Source organism: Oncorhynchus gorbuscha, unplaced genomic scaffold (genome assembly GCF_021184085.1).
Source record: "Oncorhynchus gorbuscha isolate QuinsamMale2020 ecotype Even-year unplaced genomic scaffold, OgorEven_v1.0 Un_scaffold_3367, whole genome shotgun sequence".
Classification (NCBI taxonomy): Eukaryota; Metazoa; Chordata; class Actinopteri; order Salmoniformes; family Salmonidae; genus Oncorhynchus; species Oncorhynchus gorbuscha.
Genome location: NW_025747625.1, coordinates 6,624 through 17,341, shown reverse-complemented (window position 1 = coordinate 17,341; position 10,718 = coordinate 6,624). Strand labels below are relative to the sequence as shown.

The 10,718-nt window shown below is 46.2% G+C and overlaps 1 protein-coding gene across 1 annotated transcript; it reads right to left on the bottom strand.

The window, feature by feature from the left end:
- Positions 1 to 3,341: 3,341 nt before the first annotated feature.
- Positions 3,342 to 7,280, bottom strand: LOC124027604 (beta-microseminoprotein-like). Its single transcript, XM_046339971.1, has 7 exons — positions 7,045 to 7,280; positions 6,902 to 6,958; positions 6,526 to 6,607; positions 5,939 to 5,999; positions 5,786 to 5,845; positions 3,713 to 3,830; positions 3,342 to 3,470 (listed from the first exon to the last, which is right to left on the bottom strand). The coding sequence occupies exons 2-7, from the start codon at positions 6,902 to 6,904 to the stop codon at positions 3,342 to 3,344; spliced, it is 453 nt and encodes a 150-aa protein (XP_046195927.1). The 5' UTR covers positions 6,905 to 6,958; positions 7,045 to 7,280.
- Between the last annotated feature and the right edge of the window lie 3,438 nt (positions 7,281 to 10,718).

The following is a 10,718-nucleotide window of genomic DNA, read 5'->3' as shown; positions in this document are numbered from 1 at the left end:
AAGAGAGGGAGGAGAGAGAGAGAAGGGGAGGAAGAGAGGGGAGACAGAGGGAGGAAGATAGGGGAGGAGACAGAGAGAGAGGAAGGGGAGGGAGAGGGGAGAGAGGGAGGAGACAGAGAGAGAAGGGAGGAAGAGAGGGAGGAGGGGATAAAAGAGGGATGGGTGGAAGATAGAAAGTAAGTGAATAGCTTGTACAGACAGATACACACACACACACACCCGCACCAGACTACGCTCACACACGAAGGAGGGAGGAGGGAGAGGGCATCTCTCCCCAGACCTCCCCCAGACCTCCTAGCTCTCCAGACCTTCCCTAGCTCTCCCCCAGACCTCCCCTAGCTCTCCCCAGACCTCCCCCTAGCTCTCCCCCAGACCTCCCCTAGCTCTACCCCAGATAATAGAATTTAATCCCCAAACTTTGTTGATACCTCTCTGGCCTTAAGTGGCATGAATGGGTTGTGTCCTAAATAAAACCCTGTAGGGCGGGCTTCGGTCAAATGGAACGCACTACATAGGGAATAGGATGCCATTCGGGACGCTTTCAGGTATCTCACATTTAGGTATTCAACTCACCTTAACTGTGTAAAACTGTGATATTTGTCTTCTCGGCGTTGAGAACAGATGTGAGATCAGATCAGTCGCTCCAAAGTGACCAGTTTCCTCAAAGGAAATACCGCGTGGTGTCTTCTCCTTAACCTTTAAAGTTCAAACAGCATTGAGACATGAGAAGCAGAGATGATTTAAGTACTACATTCCTGAAATACTATAGAATAAAACCTGTTATTATATAGGAACTTGCCATACACCACACTGTCTGTCCTGTCTGAATACTCCCAGCAGGACATTACCTTTAACTCTCCTCTTAACTGTCTACTCCCAGCAGGACAGCACCTTTAATTCTCCTAAACCCAGTTGTAGACATGTCCGGACATGTAGCACAGATTCAGAAACACAGGGGCAGGCAGGGTGACTCACACATAAATCACAGGAGGCTGCTGAGTGAAGGAAGGCTCATAATAATGGCTGGAACGGAACTAATGGAATGTTTGATGCATTTGATACCATTCCATTAATTCCGCTCCAGCCACCATGAGCCCACCCTCCCCAATTAGGTGCCACCAACCTCCTGTGATGCAAATACATGTAGTAGAGCTAACTGGAGTGTGGTTGGTGGTTGTCCCCATTGGTGGCCCTAGTTAGTAGTAGTTAAACACAATAATGACCCTTAGTTAATTCAGGAAATGTTCAACTGAGCCTGCAATATTTCATCAAACCTGCTCAGAGTGAACTTCTCCATGTGACACCACAGAGGAAGAGGAAGTCAGCTCCTATGTCATGTGACCAGGGTTTTAGAGTTTCTACACATAAGCCCCAAGGACAAGACAACCTTGATTGTATAGATTTATTGACATTAAATGACAGAATGTATCCAGCTTAACAACTGCATTGTGGGTCAGGAACCATAGGAGAAACAGCATATCAATATCCATCTTTATGGCTATGGACTAATAAGAAAGCATTGAGAAACAGTATTATTATCATTCAAAGGTTATATATCAACACTTCATATTAATTATGCAGCTTGTGTGTCTTCAACAGACCTGGGTTCAAATACTATTTGAAATCATTTCAAATACTTAATCTTAATTGATTGAGCTTGCATGGCTAAATGCAGTGTTTCCCAACCCTGGTCCTCCAGTCCTGGTCCAGTACCCCCAACCCTGGTCCTCCAGTACCCCCAACCCTGGTCCTCCAGTACCCCCAACCCCTGGTCCTCCAGTACCCCCAACCCCTGGTCTTCCAGTACCCCCAACCCTGGTCTTCCAGTACCCCCAACCCTGGTCCTCCAGTACCCACAACCCTGGTCTTCCACCCCCAACCCCTGGTCTTCCATGCCCCCAACCCTGGTCTTCCAGTACCCCCAACCCTGGTCTTCCAGTACCCCCAACCCTGGTCCTCCAGTGCCCCCAACCCTGGTCCTCCAGTACCCCCAACCCTGGTCTTCCAGTACCCCCAACCCTGGTCTTCCAGTACCCCCACCCTGGTCTTCCAGTACCCCAGCAACCCTGGTCTTCCAGTACCCCAAACCCTGGTCTTCAGTACCCCCCCAACCCTGGTCTTCCAGTACCCCCAACCCCTGGTCTTCCAGTACCCCCCCAACCCTGGTCTTCCAGTACCCCCAACCCTGGTCTTCCAGTACCCCCAACCCCAACCTGGTCTTCCAGTACCCCCAACAGCCCACCCTGGTCCTCCAGTACCCCCAACAGCCCAACCCTGGTCCTCCAGTACCCCCAACCCAACCCTGGTCCTCCAGTACCCCCAACAGCCCAACCCTGGTCCTCCAGTACCCCCAACAGCCCAACCCTGGTCTCCAGTACCCCCAACAGCCCAACCCTGGTCCTCCAGTACCCCCAACAGCCCCAACCCTGGTCCTCCAGTACCCCCAACAGCCCAACCTGGTCCTCCAGTACCCCCAACAGCCCAACCCTGGGTCCTCCAGTACCCCCAACAGCCCAACCCTGGTCCTCCAGTACCCCCAACATAACACATTTTTAACTGTAGCCCTGGACAAACACAACTCAGTCAACTCATTGAAGGCTTTATGATTAGTTAACAAGTTGAATCAAGTGTGCTTGTCAGGTTTACAGTAAACATTTGTACTGTTGGGGAGTGCGAGGTCCAGGTCAGAAAAACACTGGCTTTGTGAACCAATAGAATTGTCCCAAAATAGCTAACTCCGCCCATCTGGCACTCCAGGCAGGACAGATCAAACGCTCACAGGTTCAGATAGTATTTGAACCCAGGTTCTTCTCATGACACAGTCAGCGCAGATGATAACAGATCTTCAATGATAGACACATTACAGTATGGCTTTTCAATCATTACAGTAACAGAAAGTTACCCGACAGTATGGCTGAGCTAAGCTAACAATTATGTCAATTAAATCTATAAAACAATTACTGTAATTTTCCCTTTCATTCTTCATTCCCTGAGAACACGGGGGAAGAAAGGCCATCACTTCCCCTTACCGCCGTAGATTGGGCATGGAGTGGAGCGGTCGGTCTTCATTCCCACGGGGGAAAGAGCATCACTTCCCCTTACCGGTAGATGGGGCATGGAGTGGAGGCGGTCGGTCTTCATTCCCTGAGAACACGGGGAGAAAGGCCATCACTTCCCTTACCGCCGTAGATGGGGCATGGAGTGGAGCGGTCGGTCTTCATTCCCTGAGAACACGGGGGAAGAAAAGGCCATCACTTCCCCTTACCGCCGTAGATGGGGCATGGTGGGAGCGGTGGTCTTCATTCCTGAGAGCACGGGGGAAGAAAGGCCATCACTTCCCCTTACCGCCATAGATGGGGCATGGGAGTGGAGCGGTCGGTCTTCATTCCCTGAGAGCACGGGAAGAAGGCCATCACTTCCCCCTTACCGCCGTAGATGGGGCATGAGTGGAAGCGGTCGGTCTTCATTCCCTGAGAGCACGGGGAAGAAAGGCCATCACTTCCCCTTACCGCCGTAGATAGGGCATGGAGTGGAGCGGTGGTCTTCATTCCCTGAGAGCACGGGAAGCCATCACTTCCCCCTTAGGGGCATGGAGTGGAGCGGTAGGTCTTCATTCCCTTCACTTCCCACTTACACCGTAGATGGGGCATGGAGTGGAGCGGTCGGTCTTCATTCCCTGAGCACGGGGAAAGAAGAGCCATCACTTCCTTACCTGCCGTAGATGGGGCATGGAGTGGAAATGGTCAGTCTTCTTGAACACATTGTATTTACATGCCTTTTGGTCAAGCTCCATCATACAATCATCAGGAAATCTTGTGGGCTCAGAATACCTGCAAGCAAACAATCAACATTAGCAAATGCTTTGGTAAAACAATGTATGGACTATCACTCACTCACTCACTCACTCACTCACTCACTCACTCACTCACTCACTCACTCACTCACCACCACCACTCACTCACTCACTCACTCACTCACTCACCACCACTCACTCACTCACTCACTCTCAAATTCAAATATTATTTGTCATGTGCGCTGGAATTCAACAGATGTAGACCGTACCGTGAAATGCTTCCTTACAATGCAGTTAAGAAAATATTTACTAAATAAACTAAAGTTTTAAAAAGTAACACAATAAAACAACGAGGATATGTACAGTGGGTACTGAATTAATGTACGGGGTACAGGTTAGTCGAGGTAATTGAGGTCATTTGTACATGTAGGTAGAGGTAAAGTGACTATGCATAGATTAAACACCGTTCGGGCCTCCATTTGATTAATTGTTCAGGAAACTTATGGTTTGGGGGTAGAAGCTGTTAAGGAGCCTTTTGGACCTAGACTTGGCATTCTGGTACCGCTTGCCGTGGCGATAGCAGAGAGAATAGACAATGACTTGGGTGGCTGGAGTCTTTGAATCAAATTTGGGCCTCTGACACTGCCTGGTATAGAGGTCTTGGATGGCAGGGAGCTTGACCCTAGTGATGTACTGGGACATACGCACCACCTTCTGTAGCGCATTTTAGTCAGAGGCCGAGGCAGTTGCCATACCAAGTGGTGATGCAGCCAGTCAAGATGCTCTCGATGGTGCAGCTGTATAACTATTTGAGGATCTGAGGACCCATGCCAAATCTTTCCATCTCCTGGGGGAATAGTCTTCACCACTGTCTTGGTGTGTTTGGACCATGATAGTTTGTTGGTGATGTGGACACTGGAAGCTCTCGACCCGCTCCACCACAGCCCCGTCGATGTGAATGGGGGCCTGTCCGGCTCTCCTTCTCCTGTAGTCACGACCCTCTCCACTACAGCCCCGTCGATGTGAATGGGGGCATGTTCGGCCCTCCTTGCCTGTAGTACACGATCAGCTCCTTTGTCTTGCTCATGTTGAGGGAGAGGAGTGGGTCTAGGGTTTCCGGGATGATAGTGTTGATGCGAGTCATGACCAGCCTTTCAAAGCACTTCATGGCTACAGATGTGAGAGCTACAGGGATAGTCATTTTAGGCAGGTTACTTCGGTGGTCTTTGGCACAGGGCTTATGGTGGTCTGCTTGAAACATGTAGGTATTACAGACTGGGAAGGCTGAGGGTTATATAGACCAGTGTGGTGGTAACAGACTGGGAAGGCTGAGGGTTATATGGACCAGTGTGGTGGTACAGACTGGGAAGGCTGAGGGTTATATGGACCAGTGCGGTGGTACAGACTGGGAAGGCTGAGAGTTATATGGACCAGTGTGGTGGTACAGACTGGGAAGGCTGAGAGTTATATGGACCAGTGTGGTGTTACAGACTGGGAAGGCTGAGGGTTATATGGACCAGTGTGTTGGTACAGACTGGGAAGGCTGAGGGTTATATGGACCAGTGTGGTGATACAGACTGGGAAGGCTGAGGTTATATGGACCAGTGTGGTGGTACACACTGGGAAGGCAGAGGGTTATATAGACCAGTGTGGTGGTACAGACTGGGAAGGCTGAGGGTTATATGGACCAGTGTGGTGGTACAGACTGGGAAGGCTGAGGGTTATATGGACCAGTGTGGTGGTACAGACTGGGAAGCCTGAGGGTTATATGGACCAGTGTGGTGGTACAGACTGGGAAGGCTGAGGTTATATAGACCAGTGTGGTGGCACAGACTGGGAAGGCTGAGGGGTTATATAGACCAGTGTGGTGGTACAGACTGGGAAGGCTGAGGGTTATATAGACCAGTGTGGTGGTACAGACTGGGAAGGCTGAGGGTTTTATTGACCAGACATTTAGTGGGTGCTAGAATAAAAGCGGTGTATGCTACTCACGCCTGACAGCATTGCATGTCCCCGTTGGCTTGACAATAGCAGTTCATGCAATCACTGGTCCTCAGCGGGACCCGTATCATGCCACGTCCCATCCTTGTCGTAAAGACACTGCCTCATGCCTAAACAAGGAAACAATATAACTTAGCACTGGTCCTCCAGCGGGACCCGGTATCATGCCACGTCCCATCCTTGTCGTAAAGACACTGCCTCATGCCTAAACAAGGAAACAATATAACTTATCACTGGTCCTCCAGCGGGACCGGTATCATGCCACGTCCCATCCTTGTCGTAAAGACACTGCCTCATGCCTAAACAAGGAAACAATATAACATATCACTGGTCCTCCAGCGGGACCGGTATTATGCCACGTCCCATCCTTGTCGTAAAGACACTGCCTCATGCCTAAACAAGGAAACAATATAACATATCACTGTGTTTGTTGTCTTTTCAATGAGATTCGAGATTCAAGTGTATTAGAAACATAATTGCATAACAATATGAAATGAGATGCTCTTTACAGGTCATAAAATACAAATATAAAACACTAAAAATCACAATGATTTGGTATAAGCAGTTCTTTTATTAAATTTATAAATGTACAGGGGTGTGTGTGTGTGTGTGTGTGTGTGTGTGTGTGTGTGTGTGTGTGTGTGTGTGTGTGTGGTACAACACCAACTACTTTTGCCTAGAGCCCTATGGTTGTGTGTGTGTGTTAACAGCTGGTTATCTTTGTCCTTTACCTGGTTTAGCTTGTTCAAACCAGCAGCCAGCATGGAACAGTGGTAGCAGTGCACACAGGATTACAGCGACAGCCAAGGACCTCTTCCCGAGGAGAAAGAAGGAAAAAGCATATGTTATCAGAATCACCTTTATTCTCCAAGTAGGCTACATGTACAGTACTTTCTGACCACAATGAAGAGAATATACACACAGGATACATAGATGCAGACCGAGGGCAATAAAACATAGGCCTTTCATCAAACCGTCTCAACATTAAAGATGATGAACTAGCAAAGTGAACTGACACATTTTAAAATGTGGAGGTGATAGGTCATTAACCCTCTAGATCTCTGGGTAATAAAATAACCTAAAGTAATTTCTAATTCCTCATACAACCATGATTGACAGGAATTTAGACTGGATTCACAGGTAGATTCTGTAGGTTCTGTTGAGCTGTAGAGTGAGGTGTCATTCAATAATCCTCCCCCATAACATCAGACAATAAGCACAACAAGAGAAGGAAACCACCAGTCTCTTACCTTCAGTAACAAGACGCTGGCGCTAGCAATGGACGCCGAAAAGGTCTTCTCACATTAACCCAATTTTGTCCTTGGAAGTGATATTTCTGAACAAATTAGGATTAGTTTGCACGAGATGCTAAGCTAAAAAAAAGAGAAACAATATTTTCTCTTCCTGTGTCCCGTTTAAATTCCTCCGCCTTGCGCGACGGAAGTCCCGCCCATTGTACTTCCGTTTGATTTCAGCATTCTGCATCACTGGTGGTGAATAATCGCAAGTACATCTCTCAAAAGAAGTAGGGGAAATCCAAACTGGATCACGTTAAGAAATCCAGCCAATCGCAATTGACTGAATATCGACGTCTCATACAATTTAACTAACAAGTGAAATTGCCTGATTTAAGTGGATCTTTTAAATAATATCCAAATTGATTTGGCTTCTACAATGAGACAATATGAATTGTTTTCCACATTAACTTAGATGAAGCAAAGCCCTCAGGTTAATTTAAAGTGTAATTCCCAGATGTCCTATACAGGTTTGATTATTCATTAGATTTGATCAATCAGTAAAATCTTCTTTTGCAAAGCACAATCAATCAGTCCCGCCTCCAGTGGGAATCCCATATGGCTGTGGCCTGAGGGGAAAGTGTACCATAAAAGTAATGTTAGGTACATTCACTACGATGATAATCCAGCAATCTCAATTGCTTGGGTATCATTGTCTCATTCAATTTATTTATTTGTTGAACATACCTTTCTAGGTTCTTCCAATTAAATTATACATCTTAAACTTTGCAATTGTAACCTAGATGAACCAACTTCCCAGGTTAATTTAAAGTTTAATTCCCAGGTATGATTAATCAAATTGTCCAGTACTGATGGTTCATTAGCGATGAGACAAGATAGTGAGAAGACCCTTTCGGGATACTAACAATTGGGGAGAAAAGGGGGTAAAAAAATGTAAATAATAATATTTTTTTTAATTGTCTTTGCAGCTCCCAACATATTCCAAAACCAAACTTTGTAAAATTAGGGAAAAAAAATGTTCCTTTCAAATGTTCTAATAATGTGCAAGCTATTCCCCTCCCTCTGCACTATCCCCTACCTCTGCATCATCCCCCTACCTCTGTCTCCCACAACCAGGCTGCTGTGGTCAGAGAGGTTGTAAATTCCTGGAGGAGAATCCTGTCTCAGGGCCAGACAGTATAGAGAGAGTGAGTTTTCATAGAGAGAACAAAGGAATTTCTTCCACCTCACAGAATGGGAGATACGAACAATATTTATGTTCTGGAGAATGTATAAAAGATCGGTGAAGAATCCAGCTACGAACTGGTCCGTTTGGTACAATTTTGTGAAACTCATGGGAGACAATACGGCCACATTACCATAACACTGTTTATACAATAGCCTCAATTATGAGGCTTACATCTAATTGTTGTATAAGATGAATGAGTAAAGATGATACTATTTGTGAAATGATATGATGCTATGTAATGATGTTAATGTGAGAAAACTGTATTTCTGTTTAAAGTTTCACCTGTCTGTGCCTCCTGAGACAGCCTTTTCTATGTTTCGAATAAAACCCCCACCTGGGTTTTCTATCACCAGACCAGCTTACCTCGATAACAAGAGGGCCAAGGTTTGAGACCAGACCAGTACCTCTATCACAGAGGGAAATAAGGTTTAAGTAGATTGCTGAATCTTTTATCCATCCCACGTGGTTAAACTCTTAGACTATCGATACGGACAGAATAAGAACAAGTCTTTGATATTAATTACTAGTCTGCAGCTAGGAATTCGGTATCATTGAGCCGACAACCGCAGAAACATCGTCACTCTGAACTATCCATTCTAACCAGAGAGACAGAGAGAGAGACAGAGAGAGAGAGAGAGAGAGAGAGAGAGAGAGAGAGAGAGAGAGAGAGAGAGAGAGAGAGAGAGAGAGAGAGAGGGCGGACAAACTCTCCAACAGAGATCCTGACGACACACTGAGCGTAAATATATATATTGATTGCAATTATTCCCAAATGAGTTAGCGTTCATGTGCAAAGGATTGGCATTTCAATTGTTATAATGATCAACTTTATAGTGTCTCTTATCTTTCGCGCCCTTATCAGTCCCTCTGTCTAACAAGCCCCCATGCCGGTTTAGCCCACTAGGGCACACTCCCCTATAATTTCTTTGTAACCATATCTACTTTGTTTGTGTTATGCATTTCTGTGAATTAGTTAGTAAATAAATTATTTTAAGACGATTGATGTATTGATGACTCATAGTGAAGACTGGGTTCGTGCAGATAACCAACAATTTACGACGTTTGGAATGAGATTAACGTGTGTCACGGGTGTCGTCGTCTGAAGAAGAGGAATTGGACCAAAGCGCGGCGTGGTAAGTGTTCATGCCTTTTTATTGTAACTGAACACTATAACAAAATAACAAAGAGAAATAAACGAAACAGTCCTGTCTGGTGCAGAAAACAACTACCCACAAAACAATGGTGGGAAAAAGCTACCTAAGTATGGTTCCCAATCAGAGACAACGATAGACAGCTGTCCCTGATTGAGAACCATACCCGGCCAAAACAAAGAAATACAAAACATAGAAAAAGGAACATAGAATGTCCACCCAAATCACACTCTGACCAAACCAAAATAGAGACATAAGAAGCTCTAAGCTCAGGGTGTGACAACGTGAGGTAAATAATAATTCATTAATCAGAAGACCAATTGATCAGATATTAAAATATCTGAAAGTTATATTAGGAATATTATAACTTTGTAATCTGAATATTTTCCTTGGTGCCCCGATTTCCTAGTTAATTACAGTTACACGATTAAGTAGTTTAATCACGTAATAATAATTACAGAGAATCTTTGATAAAGATTAATCTTCAGTTTAATGATGCCAAAGACAAGACAAGCTGGTCTGTGTGATCAGGAGTCAAGACAAGATGCTGGAGCTGGTCTGTGTGATCAGGAGTCAAGACAAGATGCTGGAGCTGACAAGATCTGGAGCTGGTCTGATCAGGAGTCAAGACAAGATGCTGGAGCTGGTCTGTGTGATCAGGAGTCAAGACAAGATGCTGGAGCTGGTCTGTGTGATCAGGAGTCAAGACAAGATGCTGGATGCTGGAGCTGGTCTGTGTGATCAGGAGTCAAGACAAGATGCTGGAGCTGGTCTGTGTGATCAGGAGTCAAGACAAGATGCTGGAGCTGGTCTGTGTGATCAGGAGTCAAGACAAGATGCTGGTCTGTGTGATCAGGAGTCAAGACAAGATGCTGGAGCTGGTCTGTGTGATCAGGAGTCCAGACAAAATGCTGGAGCTGGTCTGTGTGATCAGGAGTCAAGACAAGATGCTGGAGCTGGTCTGTGTGATCAGGAGTCAAGACAAGATGCTGGAGCTGGTCTGTGTGATCAGGAGTCAAGACATGATGCTGGAGCTGGTCTGTGTGATCAGGAGTCAAGACAAGATGCTGGATCTGGAGCTGGTCTGTGTGATCGGGAGTCAAGACAAGATGCTGGAGCTGGTCTGTGTGATCAGGAGTCAAGACAAGATGCTGGATCTGGAGCTGGTCTGTGTGATCGGGAGTCAAGACAAGATGCTGGAGCTGGTCTGTGTGATCAGGAGTCAAGACAAGATGCTGGAGCTGGTCTGTGTGATCAGGAGTCAAGACAAGATGCTGGATCTGGAGCTG

Excerpts from the sequence above, each read along its gene's own strand:
- LOC124027604 (XM_046339971.1), bottom strand. Across the intron at positions 6,000-6,525 it reads GTTTGAACAAGCTAAACCAG|GCATGAGGCAGTGTCTTTAC; the intron begins GTAAAGGACAAA and ends TTCCTTGTTTAG. Across the intron at positions 5,846-5,938 it reads GATACCGGGTCCCGCTGGAG|GACCAGTGATTGCATGAACT; the intron begins GACCAGTGCTAA and ends GGTCCCGCTGAG.